The sequence below is a fragment of the Eschrichtius robustus genome, chromosome 19 (genome assembly GCF_028021215.1).
Source record: "Eschrichtius robustus isolate mEscRob2 chromosome 19, mEscRob2.pri, whole genome shotgun sequence".
NCBI classification, from domain to species: domain Eukaryota; kingdom Metazoa; phylum Chordata; class Mammalia; order Artiodactyla; family Eschrichtiidae; genus Eschrichtius; species Eschrichtius robustus.
Genome location: NC_090842.1, coordinates 1,649,074 through 1,665,845, shown reverse-complemented (window position 1 = coordinate 1,665,845; position 16,772 = coordinate 1,649,074). Strand labels below are relative to the sequence as shown.

The 16,772-nt window shown below is 65.2% G+C and overlaps 1 protein-coding gene across 1 annotated transcript in view; it reads left to right on the top strand.

Annotated features, from left to right (window-relative positions):
* ZFPM1 (zinc finger protein, FOG family member 1) overlaps positions 1–16,327 on the top strand; it is a 68,537-nt gene extending 52,210 nt beyond the window's left edge. The window contains exons 5-10 of the mRNA XM_068529145.1: positions 8,009–8,111; positions 9,686–9,898; positions 13,379–13,612; positions 13,901–13,996; positions 14,078–14,224; positions 14,425–16,327. Of these exons, the coding sequence (XP_068385246.1) occupies positions 8,009–8,111; positions 9,686–9,898; positions 13,379–13,612; positions 13,901–13,996; positions 14,078–14,224; positions 14,425–16,202 (2,571 nt within the window). The 3' untranslated portion in view covers positions 16,203–16,327. The remainder of the gene's footprint in view (positions 1–8,008; positions 8,112–9,685; positions 9,899–13,378; positions 13,613–13,900; positions 13,997–14,077; positions 14,225–14,424) is intronic.
* The last annotated feature ends 445 nt before the right edge of the window (positions 16,328–16,772 follow it).

Here is a 16,772-nt window from a genome sequence, read left to right as displayed (position 1 = left end):
GGGCTGCCTGGAGGAGGTGATGCAGGGCCTATGGGACCTCAGGGTAACACAGGGAGGGCTGCCTAGAGGAGGGGTTCTTTCAGCAGGCCCTTAATGAATGAGTAGAAGTTGGCGAGGCAGAGAAAGAGAAGGGCGTTCAAGGGAAGGAAGCAATAAGGAACGAAGTTGTGGGACTGGACCTGGCCTGTGGCCTGTGGCTGGGGAAGCAGGCAGGGACTGCGCCCTGGCACTGGGCTTCACGGGTGGGGCCACCCCTCGTGGTAAGCGAGGTGGTTTTCTGGATACTTGGGGGCAGCTGCAACCAAGGGTGAGATATTCGTTGCGTTTCCGTGCCTGTGGGCCCCCAGGTGACAGGGAGAGGGCGCTGCCTGAGCGTCTCTAGCGCGTGCTAATGACCACTGGGCTGTCATTTGTCTCAGGGCTACTGCTGAGCTGCCTTCAGTTTATGGCAAGTCGGTGTGGCGTTTTCTTGCAAAGGGTACAAATGCTTATTTTAAAATACCGTTTTGGTTAAGAAAGGGTGTTGATGTATGGGAAGCAAGTAAGTGTGGGGCAGTGGAATGGGCACATACGGTGTGGTGGGAACCGGGAGGGGCCTGTGCTTGATGAGAGTTCAGGAAGCACCTCCTAGCCATGGTGACGCTTGCCTGGGAGGCCGGGCAGCACCCGGGTTGGTCCCCTCAGGCCCAGGCTCAGGTGCCCCAAATGTGCAGGCACAGCCATGGCCTGGGCCCTTCTGATTCCTAATGTGGCATTCAGGTGTGGCTGGATCCAGGGTACACACTGCTGGCAGGTGCCCTGTGATGCTGGGCCTCGTGGGCCTCTGATGGGCCTTCAGTGGCAGTGGTGGGGCTGTGTGTGTGGGGCTTCCCCCCAGCCCTGCGCCTGGAGGCCAAATGCTGCCTTAACAGCTCTGACCAGCTCCAACCCGGCAGAGCCCCCGTCTCTCTGCCAAGGAAACCAGGGCCCCAGGAACTTGGCCTGCAGCAGGGCTGGTAGAGAGCCGTGGGCAGGATCCCCAGCTGCAACCCTCGGACTGCCGCTCACAGCCCCCACCCACTCCCGTGTGCGGCGAAGCCTGGGCTGTGGGTCACGCTGCCTCAGAACCTCAGAGCTGGGGCCCGGGCCTCGGGAGATTGGAGACGTCTCAGCTGAGGCCCCTGGGCTGCCCACGCCGCCTGTCCCAGCTGAGTGGCCAGGTTCAGAGGGGCGGTGCTCACCCAGGCCACTCAGCGAGGGGGTGGGAGGCGGCCCAGGACCGAGGGCCCCCACTTTCAAGGCCAGGCCATCCCCATGGCACAGGGTCCAGGTCCTGGGGTCTCCTACCCTGTGGCCATTTTGCCGTGTGCCCCCAGGCAGGCCCCCACCTCTCTGAGCTTCTGTCTCCTCAGCCTTTGGGACCTCAGGGGGGGACACAGGGGAGCCCTGAAGGGTCCTTGAGGCCCGAGCCTGCGGACCCTGCGACCTCCCCGCAGAGGAGAGGGTGGGCAGAGCAGCAGCTCCTCTGTGACGTGGCGGCCTCCTGGGGCAGCCGGGCGGGTTAAACGCAGTGATCCACACGTGGCGCTTACCACAGGGCGTGGCTCGGCAGGCAGCGTGGCCAGCAGCCCTGCGGGAGGGATGACCCTCTTGCCCCGTGGCCCCGAGCAGGGAGGCAGCAGTAGGAGCTCCAGTGTGGATTTCAGCCCCTTGGAAGGAGCCACATTTTGGCTCCACTGTGTGACCGAGGCTGTGGTATTTACAGGAGTCCCTATAGGCAGTGAGCTCCCCGTCACTGGAGGTGTACAAGCAACAGTTGACTCTTGAGAGAGAGGGTAGGCCGTTGGGGGGAGTTAATAGGAGCTCTGTGACTCTCATGTCTGAACTCAGAGAATAGCCGTAAGCAGTGATGGGACAGAGGCGGGATGGCTGAGGACTGGGAAGGTCAGTGTGTCCTGAGCAGGGCCTGCACCTCTCCTCCGCTCCCTCCTTGGGGACAGTCAACCCCTTCCAAGATGGACAGGTGCGTGTTCCCGACACACTGCCGTGCGCCCATCCTTATACTCGGCCCCTCATTTTCTCCACCCCCCGTGAGGCGGGTACTGCTGTTCCCATTTCCCAGATGAGGAAACTGAGGCTCCAAGAGGTTAGGTAACTTGCCAGTCACCAGGACCAAATAGCAGAGGAGAAATCACTATTTTCCTAACCACAGAGACCCCTGCAGGACGGGGATGGGGGGCTGGAGATGTCCGCACCAGCCCTGGGATCCCCACCACACCCCCACCCCCAGGCCCTCCCCTCCCGCCTGCAGCCTCCTCTCCGGGGGTTTTGTCCTCCTTGGGCCCAGGGCGCAGGTCAGCCTGGGGAGACTTGGCGTGAGGTTGGAAACCCTCTCCAGGCGGAGAGATAATCCAGGGAGCGCGCCAGAGAAGACGGCCTCTGAGGCTCCTGCAGAGGGGCCCAGGGAGGAAGGAGCCGCCTGCTCTTCCCTGCAGCTTTATCTCCTGCAGAATTAAATCCTTGATTAACCCTTATCTCCCCAGCAGGCGCTATCTCCGCCTTGGCGCCGAGTGTCCAGACACACGTACAAGATGATTGATTTCTTAAAGATATGCGTGCCTTTCCGATACTTCATTTATTGTCTAAATATTTTCGCTAACATTTCAGCAGGCCCCTTATCGAGCTCAGCTGATGGGCCCCGGTTCTCTCCCCCGTGTACCTCCCGCCCCTGATCGTCCTGTCACCCGCCAGGCAGTTTGTCGTCACTGTTTGGAGAGGGAAGTGGGAGAGGGGCGACGCTGGGGTGTGGCAACCCTTTCCCACTGGTCTCCTCAGGCCCAGGCTGCTTGCAGGCCGGAGGGGAGGCAAGGAGTCTCCCCGCACACACTGGGCGTCGGGGGTGGTACCCCAGAAAGGACACAGCACGCAGAGCCTGCCAGGAGTCGAGAATTGGTTCTGGCACCAACTTGCTGTGGGACCTCAAGGTCCCCTAGGATCCAGCTGTGGTTCCACCACAGAAACCCAGGGCTTGGAGGCGCAGCAGTTCTAAAACTTGTACTCAGATGCAGAAGAAATGTTCAGGATGGATGGATGGGTGGTGGGTGGATGTGTAGATGGATAAATGGGTTGTATGTGGAGGGGTAGATGGTGGAGGGAGGGATGGATGGATAGACAGGTAGATGGAAGGTGGATGGGTGATGGTAGATGGATAGGTAAAGGTGGGTGGATGGTGGATGGATTGGTGAATGGTGGGTGGACGGGTAGATGGATGTGTGGACAGGAAGATGATAGATAGATGGGTAGAAGGTGGATGGACCAGTGAAAGATGGATGGACCAGTGGAAGATGGATGGATGGGTGAATGGTAGATGGACATGTAGATGGAGGAGAGATGGGTGGATGGAGAGATGGACAGGTAGATGGTAGTTGGATATATGTACAGGTAGATGTTGGATGGATGGGTGGGGACAGGTAGATGGATGGATGAGTAGAAGGTGGATGGTTGATGGAAGGGTGGATGGACAATTAGAAGGTGGAAGGATGGGTGAATGGTGGATAGATGGGTGGATGGTTGTGGAGGATCAGTTGAGTGGATATTGAATGGATGGTGGATGGACGAGTAGAAGTTGGATGGCCAGGTGGATGGTGGATGGGCAGGGGAGAAGGAGAAGGTGGCTGCATGGGTGGGTGATTGGATGTGTGGATGGATTGGTGGATGGTGGGTACAAGGTGTATAGAAGGGTGCATGGTGGATGGGTGGGTGGGTGGGTGAGTGGAGGTGTGGATGGATAAATGGATGGCAGATAGACAGGTAGAAGGTAGATGGATGGTGGATGGACGGGGAGAAGGTGGATGGACAGTGGATGATAGAGGGATGGGTGGATGGTTGTGGAGAGGCAGTTGAGTGGATATTGAATGGATAAATGGATGGTGGATGGACAGTAGATGGACAAGTAGCCAGTGGATGGGTAGATGGATGGATGGACAGGTAGATAGATGCATGTACAGGTAGATGGTAAATGGAAGGTTGAATGCTAGATGGATGGGCAGAAGGTGCATGGATGGCTGGATGGCGGGTGGACAGGGGGATGGACAGAAGGGTGAGTGGATGTGTGTATGGATAAAGAATGGTGGATAGGTGGTTGGATGGATGGATGGACGGGTGAAAGGTGAACGAACGGGTGTACAGTGGATTGATGGGTCGAAGGTGGACGGACGGGTGGATAGATAGGTGAGTCAGTGGATGTGCTGATGGATTAATGGATGGTGGGTGAATGGGTAGAAGGTAGATGGAGGAGTAGACGGTGAATGGACAGATAGATGTTGGAAGGATGGGTGGATGGATGGATGGTTGAATGAACGAATGGGCCCGCACTCACTCGGCCCATCCGTCCGTCCAGTTGTCCCCCCATGGCTCACCCACTTCAGCCACGAGGCCACCGTGACATCAGTGAGAGCTGGGAGGTACCCCCTGGATGGCGAGCAGGGCAGCGGGTCTGAGCAGAAAGCCCCTGCCTGTGAGGCTGACGTGGGACCATCCAGGCCCAGCCGCCAGCTGACCCCATGCAGATGGGCTCTGAGCGGCCCTCCACATGGGGCCCCCGCAAAGGCTGTTGTCAGCGGTCATCGCCTGGCAGAGCCAAACTCACAGCAGGACGATCCCGGGCCAGGGGGTGATGGGGCTGCAGTGCACGAGCCCGGTGCCCTCCTGGCGAGGCCCCTCTCCCTCTGGCTGTGAGAGGGAGTAATTCCCAAGGGAAGGCGCTCAGCCCAGGCGTGGTGCATTATGGGTCTTTCTTTGCCAGATGGGGCCATGCCTTGAGCTGCCCGTGTCGTGCTTCTCTTGCCTCGTGAAACGTCTGGTGCCAAGGGCGGAAAGCCATTGCCTCTGGCGATGGTGAGTGGGACGCAGGTGGGGGCTTCTCAGGACACGCTGAAAGAGAGAGACGGGTGCAGGCCCCAATCAGAGCCCACCCCAGGCCTGCCCCAGCCCCGACCTCCCCTCGACGCTACTTCATGCGCTGCACGGCGAGTTTGGGAACAGCCTCAGATACGGCTGTCACAGCGGATGCGGTAGAGATAGGGTTTCTGATGGTTATCAGCGGGCACAGAACCCAGACACTGACCTCTTTGTTGGGGGAACAAGGAGGGTTCTCAGATGCACCCAGAGAATTTAAAGTGGCCGCCCGCTGTCCCGGGGCTGGGTGGGGCGGCCTGGAGTCAGGAGGGAGGGACAGGGCGACCCCCAGGGCTGAGGCAGGGTGGGGGCTAAGCTTCTTGCAGACGCCGCACCCGGACTGTCTGGGGCGAGCTGGACCCAGACCCAGCAGTGAGCCTGGGGCGCCAGTGGAGGGGAGGTGGCCAGCAGCGCACACATCTCTGATCGTTTTAGGCTTGCACCCCGCTGCCCACGGGCAGGGCCAGGAAGGGAGCCTGCCTCGGCCCGGTGCCTTCAACCACCAGAGAAAAGGGCTTCTGTTCCAGGGCTGCTTGGAATTGGGGGTTGGGGGGAGAAAATAATAGGGCAGGGGGGCGAGCTGTAGCCCTAGCGCACGGCAGGGTCCAGCTGCCCGGGACAGTGCGCGTTGCCACCCCACAGGGACGGAGACAGGGGCAGACTGGGCAGGGCCGTGCTCCTCTCCCCAGAGCCGTGGGGCGCCGGCTCCTGCACCCCTGGGGTGCATGCGCAGGCAGGGCGGCTGGAGATGGTGGACTCAGCCTGCCCCCTTTAAGTGGGGGCCAGGGCCCCCCAGAGTGTTAAGGGCTGAGGGAACGAGGGTGAAGGGCCTGGTGGTCGTACGGCCTGGATCTCCTGGCCCCTCTCCTCCTGCAAGTCGGGCGCGCGGCGCAGGATGCAAGCCCCCTCCAGGTCCCCACGTCCCCGTCCCCTGCCCCTCACCCGCCCTCACGGGCACCCAGCCCGCCCAGGGCAGCCGCCAGGCGAGGGGCCGCTCCCAGCAGGAGGCACAGAGCCGGGAACACAGCGCTGCCGTCTCCCCTCCACTCGGACCGACGCGGAAATTCAGGGGTTCTGCAGCGTCAGCAGAGCTGCGCGCGGGCGCTTTTATCATGCCGCGAACACGCCGCTCCCAGGAGTGATAAGCATTAAACCGACCGGGAGGCTGTCAGTCTCAGTTTGAGGGTTTAGAAATATTGGGACGAATAATTAGATTTCATATCGTTACCGCAGCACCCATCGGAGGATCAGGCAGATTAATTTTTTTCTCCCTCCTCCACTCATTAATATTCATTAGAGACTCAGGGAGACCCTGGCCTCCGCCTCTCTGCTGGCCCCGGTCAGGATAGCCGGGACGTGGGAGCCGCCGGTCAGTCGCTGCTGTGCCAGCCCCGCCCCCCAGCCTGCCCCCAGCTGTGGGTGACGGGGACCCCCAGCCCTGCAGCTAGCCGTCCGTTAAAGCGTGCTCCTTGGTGGAGACACTCGCCCCCCGTTGACAACCTGGCGGTTGCTGGCCTGCTGCCCCAGTGGATGTCAGCCTCCTGGGCCCGAAGGCACAGCCTCTGCCCGCTGTGTCCTGCTGGCCGAAGGGAATGGAGAAGCAAGGCTGGCGGGACTCCTGTTTGTCCTGTGTTTGTCACATGACAGGAGGGCACTGTCTGAAAGGAGGGCTTCACACAGGCTTCGACTTCCCAGTGCCCCGGGGAGACTGAGTCAAAGAGGGATGTGACCCACCCCCAGAGCAGGTGGTAGCACAAGGACGGTCGAGGGAGCCCGCGGGCTCGGGGCATTGCCGTTTGCAGAGGTGCTGGGCCCAGGGAGGGCGGGCACGGTGCTGGCTATTGGGCACAGTCAGGGAGTCTGGACTGGACCCGATGCCCAGCTCTGGAGCCCACATGGTCCCTGCAGGCAAAGCCCAGTAAAGCCGTGGGCTTGGACCAGGCGGGGAGGTGCCCAGAACACGTCAGGGAACCTCCCATGTGTCACTTGCTCCAGCCATCCCATCACGGTAGCTTCCTGGCCAGGTGCCCCCATCCAGGTGACGGCAAGTGACACTGGTCCTTCAGTTAGAGGTTCTGATACACAGTTTGACTTAAAAGCTTTCACTTGCATAAAACAAAGAAAATACTCCCGACACGAATGTGCTGTGCCTTTCCACACGGCGCCAGTGGCGGAGCTTGGGGACCCCCCCCTAGGAGAGGAGCCGTCCAGAACCCATCCAGCCCTGGGGCTGCGGCCTGAGGGGCGGCAGCGGTCATCACCCTAACTTTCTGCGGCCAGGCAGGGCCAGGGTCTGTACCTCATCGCCTCCGTGTGGCAAGGGCCAGCCCCCTCCCAGCACCAGGCCACGTTGGGACAGGGGACGTATGTTTGCAGTGCTGCCTGGGGAGGGTGGGGGAGGGCACCGGAAATCAGGCCACCCCCTCTGGGGGCCGCGGGCAGCCCCGAGTGAGAACCGAGCTCAGAGTGCTCTTCCGCTCTGGGCGCTGCAGAGGCCCGGCTCGCAGACCAGGCCGCCGGAGAGCGCGTGGCTGGGCGAGGGGCTGACCACGGTCTGCGAGCCGCAGGGAGGCCAGGTGCTGAGCCAGCCTCGGCGGGGGGGTCGTCTTGCTGCCCGCGACCTCAGGGGGCTGCTGGGCCCAGGCAGGTGGGACGAGACGTCTGCTGGCCCCAGGATGGACTGGACAGAGGTGGGCCCGCGTGCTGTGCAGCCACTCCCACAGCTCACTCTGCAGGTCTCTGGGGGCCTGTGTGGGAGGAGCCTGCACCCGGCCCAGTGCCCCACCAGGGAGGGGGCAGCAAGAACGGAGGTCCAGGTGTGCCTCCCCACTCTGCCACTCACTGGCTGTGTGACCTTAGGCCAGTTGCTTCACCTCTCTGGGCCTCAGTTTCCAAGGGAAACCAGCGCCTGACCCGTGGCAGGCACTGGCTCCCTGCTGCATGCGTGTCGCCAGCACAGTGCTTGGCGCAGCCAAAGGCAGGGAGCCCCCCGCCGCCCCGGCCAGCCTCTCTCCTGCTGACTTGTGTCCGAGGGCATGACTGAGTCCTTGCTGACCCCCCTCCCCGCCCCCAGAGCCCGGCCCTGACCCTGCTGCTGGAGGACGAGGCCTGCTGGCTGAGGACGCTGCCCTGGGCCCTGACAGAGGCCGAAGCCAACTCGGAGATCTACAGGAAGGGTTGGTATCCTGGCGCTTCCCTCACTGCCTTCCGGAGGGTGGGGGTCACGGCTCCCCCTGGGCCGGCCCTTAAAGGGAAATCAGCCTGCTTGGGCCGGGCCGAGGGGCTGGCCACCGCTGCCACCACACGCCCAGCGCCCCCGTTAATGCTCGCCTAGGGCTGGACAGGTGTCAGCCCCGGGGGTTGGGGAGAGCGGGCCCAGGCCAGGACTGCCCTCGGGGCCTCTGGGAGACCACAGGGGCACCTGGGGGTGCCCGCTGGACCAGGGCCCTGTGCAGCCTGGCTCCCTCCAGGAGTGGTCAGGAGGGCCATGTCCAAACCCAGCTGGGGGGCCTGGGACAGGTCCCCTCACCTTCTGGGGCCTCTGTTTTGTGAAGCCGAGGAAAGCTCTGCGCCCCACGTCCCTCCTGCATCCCTGCACCTTCCAGGGGTGGCCCTGGGAGGGCGGGGGACGCCCCCCCTCCATTACAGATGAGGCAGCTCAGGTCCCGGGGAGGATGTGGGGATAGACACGTGACAACTTCCACAGCCAAGCAAGAGCCATCCACCGCAGCGTGGCCACGGGAAGTCCACCTCCTTCCTCTGGGTGGGGGGGACTCGGCTTTGGGAGAATGTTCTGGGGGTGTCGCCCTCACCATCGCCTCCGGAACACACTGGACTAAATGTCCTGTGGGCAGCCTCGTTTCAGGACAGAGCCAAAGGCCAGTGGAGGTGGGCAGGGGCACGCTGGGCGGCTGCTCCAACACTCCCCCCCCCGGGGGCCTCCGGGGCACAGCAGGGGTCAGAGCAGGTGCTGAGGTCAGCATCCGGGGACCTGAGCGTTCCATCTGACCTGCCATGGACCCCGAGGACCTGGCTAGCACAGCACCCGCGTGCCTGTTTCCCCCTCTGTAGGGGGAGAGGACCCCGGCCCACCCTCCCTGCTTTGGGGTGCTGTGAGGGCCCAGGTTGGCAGCAGGTGACCAGCTGGGGGTTCGTACACCTGGCGGGGACGTGGCCCAGCTAGCAGTGCCTGGCCTGCCCCCCCTGCTCGCCTGGTCAACAGGGTTCATCTGCCCAGGCAGGCAGCACAAGGGTCCCTGCGGTGCTGATGCCAGCCAGGTGGCCTGGTCCCGTGGGGCCTGCGCCTCTGCGCCGGACGCTGGAGGTGGCCGGACCTGCGGGCAGCTCAGCCCGGGTCCTGTTGGCCAAGGCCGCCCCCCGCAGGCCACCGTGGCAACAGCCGCGCTGGCCGAGTCGCGAGGAGCTGGGAGGCCTTTCTAGGGCGCGGGAGAGCGGCTCCCAGGCCCTCCCGGCCGCTCTGCTCCCCTCTCCCGGAAGAGGGCCCTCCCGCTCAGACGGGCACAGGCAGGGAGGCCCCAAGAGCAGGCAGACCCAGGGCAACACCTAGTCGCCCGGAGGAGGCAGGCATGCCACGGAAACCAGACGGCCACAGCTGCGAACCCGGGTGTGGCCTCTCCCCGGCCACCACGCCGGCTTCGGAACCCCCGTGCCTAAGCTGGGGCGGCGCGGAGGCATGGCCGTGGGGGCCTGGGGCTGCCGGCGCCCCATCACAGACGCCCTCCCCCCGCAGATGGCGCCCTCTGGTGCCGGCTCACCAGGCCGGTGGCCGCGGGCGGGCAGCTCAGCGTGCTCCTCGCGGCGGAGCCCCACAGCGCCCCCCGCCAGCCTGCGAAGGAGGAGCCCGCGGAGCCCAAGGGCCTGGCCCCCTCCCCCGCCGCCGACATCCAGCTCCTGCCCCAGCAGGCGGGCATGGCGTCCATCCTCGCGACTGCAGTTGTCAACAGTGAGTAACCCGCTGCCTGCCCGCCCCCCACCCCAGGCTCAGGGCTGCAGGCGGTGCCCAGCTCAGGATCTGCAAAGACCGGTCACCACTGCCACCTGAACAGAGGAGGGCATGCGCCCCGGGGGTGTGCACGGGGGCCTGGCAGTGGGGTCCCAGGAGGGGCTCCAGGGTGCAGCCAGCGTGCAGCGGGCCACGTGGTGAGCTCACAGATGCTGACGGGGAGGCGGGCCCACAGCCTTCCCGGAGGGTCTGCAGCAGAGCGGGCTTCTCACCACGGCGCCTCTGGCACACGCTCCGCGGGGTCCTGAGGGCCCTTCTAGACCACCAGCTGGAGAGGCCACGCGGGGTGGGGGTGGAGTCTTGGACACATGCACCGTGGGGTGCCCAGCAGCAGCCCTGCCCTCGCCCACTAGACGCTGGTACCATCCCCACCTCCCAGTTGTGAAGGACGTGGCCAAGTGTCCCCTGGGGCAGAGCCGCCAGTGAGGAGAGCTGGAGTGGAGGGACCACGTTTGTCACTCACTCCTCCCCACAAGCAGCGGAGGGTCTGAGAACCGACGAGATTCGCTCGTTTCTCAAATCCTTGTTCAACATCCACACCAAACCAAGCGGTCAAGGCACTGGGGTCACCGAGGTGGGGACAGCTGCCCGCCCTGAGGGCGCCACCACTCCAGGGGCGGGGGCAGCCTTACTAGGGGGGGGCAGGCGGCCACAGGCACATCCACGAAGGAGGGCAGCGGCTGGGGTGCTCGGAAGACCCGCGTGCCAGGGAGAGCAGCTGAGCGGATGGCCCGGGCCCAGCGAGACGGCCACCGTGGCCAGAGCCAGACTCCGAGGGTGGCCCCGGACCAGGGCTGGGGTTCCTTCTCAGAGAAACGACCGCGGCAGGGGGCTTTCAGGCAGCAAAGGGTACGACCCCATTTAGTTCTAAAATTGCATGGCTACTAGAGGGAGACTGTAGGGTTTTAAAATTGGGAGAAAAGTGACCTTTTTAAGCAGGTCAAACGTGATGACGGCTTTAAGCGGGTGGAGGCACCATGGCAGAGGCCAGAGGGGCACTGGAGTGAACAGGGCCTGCCGGGGCTCGGGGGGGGGGAGGCGGCAGCGCGAGGCCGGGGCTTCAGCATGGCCACGGGGCGGACACTGTCCGTCCCATCGCAGTCAGGGTGGAGGGCCCGTTCTGAGCAGCCTGACCCGAGACGCCTGTTGGGCACTAAGTGGAGCCCAGGCGGCGACTGGGGGACACGTGCTGGGGCTCAGGGTGTGGTCAGAGTGGGGGAGCTCCGGGCAGGACGAGGCCCCAGGGGGAGACAGGACCTGCAGACACCAGAGCCAGGGGTGAGGGGAGGCGTCTGCCAATGGTCCTCCGTGTCCCGGCTGTGTTGAGACCAAGGGCAGGCAGCATGGAGGTCACCGTGACCCAAACACTGGCAGCCAAGTGAGGAGGGTGACACCAGAGGGGGTGGGGACAAGCACAGGCGGGCGGCCCGTCCCCAGAGCCTGCGTGGAGGGACTGGGCCGGACAGGGCAAGGCCACTGCCCCAGGGAGGATGGGGTCCTGCAGGGGGGCTGAGAGAGTGGTGGTGAGCAAACGGGGGTCTTGTCTGAACGTTGAGGTTTCAGGAAAGAAGGGTGCTGGATGGAAGGGTCTCTCAGAGGCCAGGACGGCCACCCAACCGGGGCAGGGAATGGCATCTGGTGCCCGGGGGGCTGCCTCTGTCTCTTTTGGGGGTGGGGGGAGCCCCGGGTGCTGGAGGGCTTCCTCTCAAGCCCGCCCAGGAGCAGTCTCTCTGGGCCTCGGTTCCCCTCCCCTTGGGTCTGATACTTTGTCTGTGAGGGGCATGGTGGGCTAGACATTGTTTATACCAACCCCACCTGGGCCTCTCCTACTGGTGGTCTAGAAGGGCTTTCAGAACCCGAGCTCCAAAGTCAATCAGACCTGGTTTAATTCTTGAGAGACTCCACCACTCTGGGCCTCAGAAAGTTTTCTCATGTGTGGAAGCAGTAAAGGTAATGCCGATCTTGAGGTGTCTGTGCAGGTTACCTGGGCTGCATCCACCCAGGACTTGGCCCGAGGTCAGCCCTGGGTTGGTGGGGTGACGGCCGTCCTCGCTGAGCTTTAGGGCTGCGGCTGCGGCCCACGCCGGCCTCCGAGGCTGCCTGTCCCTTCCCTATGCCGCAAGCAGCGGGACAGTCCCCAGCACTGGCCCTGCAGATACCAACAGAAGCCCACCGCTGGCCCCTCAGACCCGGATCCCAGCTCAAGGCCTCAGCTGATAGAGAACAGAGCTGCCTTGAGACCCCCCGCAAATAAAAGGGAACTTGAAAACCAGAAATAAACAACACAGGAGGGAGAGTTAAGCCGGAAACACCGCAGGCACAGGGGCATGAGGAGTGCCCGCCTCACTTGACAGACAGGTACTAAATTCCTTAAAAGAGGCACAAGGTGGAAACCTGGCAGCCCCCCCCGGCGGGGGGGGGGGGCAGGCAGACCACCTGTTCAGTAACTGCCAACCAACGGGCTGAAAAACACATCCTAACCTGCAGAAGTTAAAACCCCCAAAAGGTGTTCCAGGCCCCTCCATTCCATGTGAAGGTCAAGGTCGAGACCCAGAACAATGTCTCCCCCCTGCCCTGGGTTCAGCCAAGGGGTGGCCGGCCAAGGAGCAGGGACAGAAACAACAGAACACTCCTTATCATTCTGCTGAGAAGCGGAGGGCTGCTGAAGCACCCACCAGAGAATCCTCACCAGCTGGCAAATCCACCCCCGCCATCCAAACCCCCATAAACTGCAAAGGTAGAGGCAGCCCACTTGGGTTCAATGTGGTGAATTCAGCAAGTTCTGACCAGTAACACAAAGAGCCATCAGATGTTTGGCGGGTAGGGGGAAGGGCGGTGCACCGGGCAGCTCCTCGTCCTCTGCAGCTCCTGGCCTCAGCCCCCTGCCCACCCAGAGGCACGCTCAGCTCTCGCCCTCCTGCCCCAGTGCTTGGGGCTCAGGCACCCAGCCGCCCACACACCCGCTCACATGCACACACCTGTCTCCTCCTCCTCCACGGGCACCCAGCTCCACGCCAGCCCGCGAGTCCCATCGCCCCTGCCAAGTCACAGAGACAATCAGGTGACGGACCCCAGCCTCGCTCCTTCCCTGGGCACCCCCAAGAGACCACAGTGTCTCCTTATGGGGCTCACTGTCGGGACGCAGCCCAGGGGCCATCCTGGGGGTCGCTCACACCCCATCCACAAGTCCCCATGGCATCCTGGAGATCCGTAGAGAGGGGACACAGTTATCAAGGGACACCGGAGAAGGCAAAACAGTGAAGAGGGACAGCCCAGGTCACAAACCCCACCCCCCCACGCTGGAGGACGCCGGGGCACAGCCCTCGTGTTGTAGAGGGCCCACGGCCCGCCCCGGGTGGTAGGCAGCCGGCGCTGCTGCCGGGGCACCGCTCAGGCTGCGCCCGCCTCTCCCACCCGCAGAAGACGTCTTTCCCTGCAAGGACTGCGGCATCTGGTACCGCAGCGAGCGGAACCTACAAGCCCACCTCCTCTACTACTGCGCCAGCCGCCAGGGCACCAGCTCCCCCGCCGTGGCCGCCCCCGAAGAGAAGCCCAAGGAGACCTACCCCAACGAGCGGGTCTGCCCCTTCCCCCAGTGCCACAAAAGCTGCCCCAGCGCCAGCTCCCTGGAGATCCACATGCGCAGCCACAGCGGTGAGCCCCGCCCCCAACAGCGTGTCTCCCCACCCAAGCCATGCATGCTCACTGCACTTATCCTGGGGTTGCACAGCTGCCGTGGACGTGCCCGAGTGGTCCTCCCACCACGCCGAGCAGCCTCCCACAGGGCCCCAGGCCACGCGGCCCGCCTGCGACCAGCTGGGTGGTCGGCTGGGGGCTGGGCCCCCGCTGGGGTCCTAGGAGGCAGAGCTTAGGGGTCCTCCACACATGCCCGTGCCGTAGTCCTCGGCCAGCCAGGCTCCCTTACCGGGCCCCATGTTCCAGGAGAGCGCCCCTTCGTGTGTCTCATCTGCCTGTCCGCCTTCACCACCAAGGCCAACTGCGAGCGGCACCTCAAGGTGCACACAGACACGCTGACGGGTAAGCGGGGCCAGGAAGGGGGCGGTGGGGTATGTGGGGCGCAGCCACCGGCAGGGCTCTGACACCACAGCCCACCTGCAGGTGTCTGCCACAGCTGCGGCTTCATCTCCACCACAAGGGACATCCTCTACAGCCACCTGGTGACCAACCACATGGTCTGCCAGCCGGGCTCTAAGGTTGAGATCTACTCACCAGGGACTGGGCACCCCACTGCCAAGCTCCCCGCAGGTGAGCCCCTGGGGACCCTGAGGACTGGGAAGGGGGAGGCAGGCCCGGCCACGAGGGGTGGAGGGGTGGGGGGGTGTCGGTTTCGGCCTTGACCCTCCACCACCTCTGCGCCCAGCCCAGCTCTCCCTTCCCGGCTCCAGGTCTGGCCCAGGCAGGTCCTGCTCCAGCCCTTAAGTGTGGCCCCTGGGGTCTCCCCGCAGACAGTCTGGCCGGCTTCCAGCAGCACACGGCGCTGCACGGCCCTCTGGCCTCTGCAGACCTGGGCCTGGTGCCCGCCCCATCACCGGGACTGGAGAGGAAGGCCCTGGCAGAGGCCACCAACGGAGAGGCCAGAGCGGGCCCCCAGAACGGGGGCGGCGGCGAGACCCCGGCGACCCCCAGGAGCATCAAGGTGGAGGTGGCGGAGGAGCCCGAGGCGGAGCCAGGGCCCCCGGCCCTGTCGCGGACGCCGTCACCGCCCAGCGCCGGCCCCAGCCCCGTGCGCGTGAAGGCGGAGCTGTCCAGCCCCACACCCGGCTCCAGCCCAGGGCCCGGCGCGCTCTTCCTGCCGCAGCTGCCCGCGGCGCCGCCGGCCTCCGAGATCCTGGCCAAGATGTCCGAGCTGGTGCACAGCCGGCTGCAGGCGGGCGCGGGGGTGGCCGCGCCGGCTGGCCTCTTCACGGGGGCCCCCAAGGGCGCCACGTGTTTCGACTGCGACATCACCTTCAACAACGTCAACAACTTCTATGTGCACAAGCGCCTGTACTGCTCCGGCCGCCGCCCGCCCGACGACGCGCCCCCCACCCGCCGGCCCAAGGCGGCCCCCGCCCCGCCGCCCGCCGAGGCCGACGAGCCGCGCTCGCCGCCGGGCCCCGGGGCGCGCGAGGACGAGGCGGGGGGCGCGGCTACGGCCGAGGCCGAGGCCGAGGCCGAGGCGGGCGGCCGAGGCAGCGAAGGCAGCCCGAGCCCGGGCAGCGGGGCAGACGAGGACGACGACCCCCGCCGGACGCTGTGCGAGGCCTGCAACATCCGCTTCAGCCGCCACGAGACCTATACGGTGCACAAGCGGTACTACTGCGCCTCTCGCCACGACCCGCCGCCGCGCCGGCCCCCGCCCGCCGGAACCTCCGGGACCCCCGGGACCTCCGGGACCCCCGCGCCCGCTGCGCCGCCCGTGCGCACGCGCAGGCGCCGCAAGCTCTACGAGCTGCACGTGGCCGGACCCGCCCCGCCCCCGGTCGGACCCGCCCCGTCCCCGGTCGGACCTGCCCAGCCCGTCGCGCCAGGCCACGCCCCCACGCCGCCTGCGTCGCCGGCGCCGCGGCCCGGAAGCGGAAATGGAGGCGGAAGCGGCCCAGACCCGGCGGAAGGCCCTATCGACCTGAGCAAGAAGCCGCGGCGCCAGGCTCCCGCCGCCGGCCCTGGCCCTGCGCCTGGCCTACCGGCCCTGGCCGACTACCACGAGTGCACAGCCTGCCGCGTGAGCTTCCATAGCCTCGAGGCGTACCTGGCGCACAAGAAGTTCTCGTGCCCCTCCGCCCCGCGCCGCCTGCGCGCCAACCCCGAGGACCCGCCCGCCGTTGTCTGCCCCTACTGCCCCCCGAACGGCGTCGTGCGCGGCGACCTCATCGAGCACTTCCGCCTGGCGCACGGCCTGCTGCTGGGCAAGCCCCCGGCCGGCTCTGGCCCTGGCGCCGAGGCCCGGACGCCCTCGCCCGCCGCCCCCCGCGACGGCCTCAACGGCCAGGACCCCTGGGAGCCGCCCGCCGGCAGCCCCCGGCCCGGCCCGCCCCCGGCCACGTCCCCCGAGGCCGTGCCGGCGCCCCCCTCCCACTCGGACAAGGGCGTGCAGACCCCCAGCCCGGGGACGCCGGCCTCCGTGCCCAACGGCAACCACAGGTACTGCCGCCTGTGCAACATCAGGTTCAGCAGCCTGTCCACGTTCATCGCCCACAAGAAGTATTACTGCTCCTCGCACGCGGCCGAGCACGTGAAGTGAGCGCCCGGCGCTGCTGCCCTGCAGGGGGATCCGGGACGCTCCGGCCACAGATCTCGTCAGAGAGGCTGCAGGGGGCAGCGCCCGCCTGGACCTTGGCACTTAATAAAGAAGTTCAGTTTGCTGAGCACGGTGGTGGAGCAGTCTAGTTCTCTGAGCAGCGGGGCCCCGCGGGGGGCGGCACAGGCAGGGCCAGCACCACCTGTGAGTACACGCAGGACACTGCAGGCCGGAGTCACACACTGGCCCTAAGAGCTGCATCTCGCCCTGCACCCGGGGCTGATGGCACTGCTCTGGGCCCCCTTGGGGCACGGGGAGAGCAGGCACTGCCCTTCTAGGTCCACTGCTGCTGCCCTCCAGGAGCCAGCGAGAAGCTCTGGTTTGGTCACCAGACACCAAACGGAAGAGCTTAATCCTGGCCAGCGGACAGCTCTTCCACCTGCTGAGTCCTGAGGCCTGGATGTCACCTGTCCAGTCACGGGCCACCAAGGAACCCAGGGAGGGGAGCATGTTGGGGAGGATGAAGCCCTGCGGCTGCCGAGGCTGATTGGGGGGGGGGCGGGGGAGAAGGAA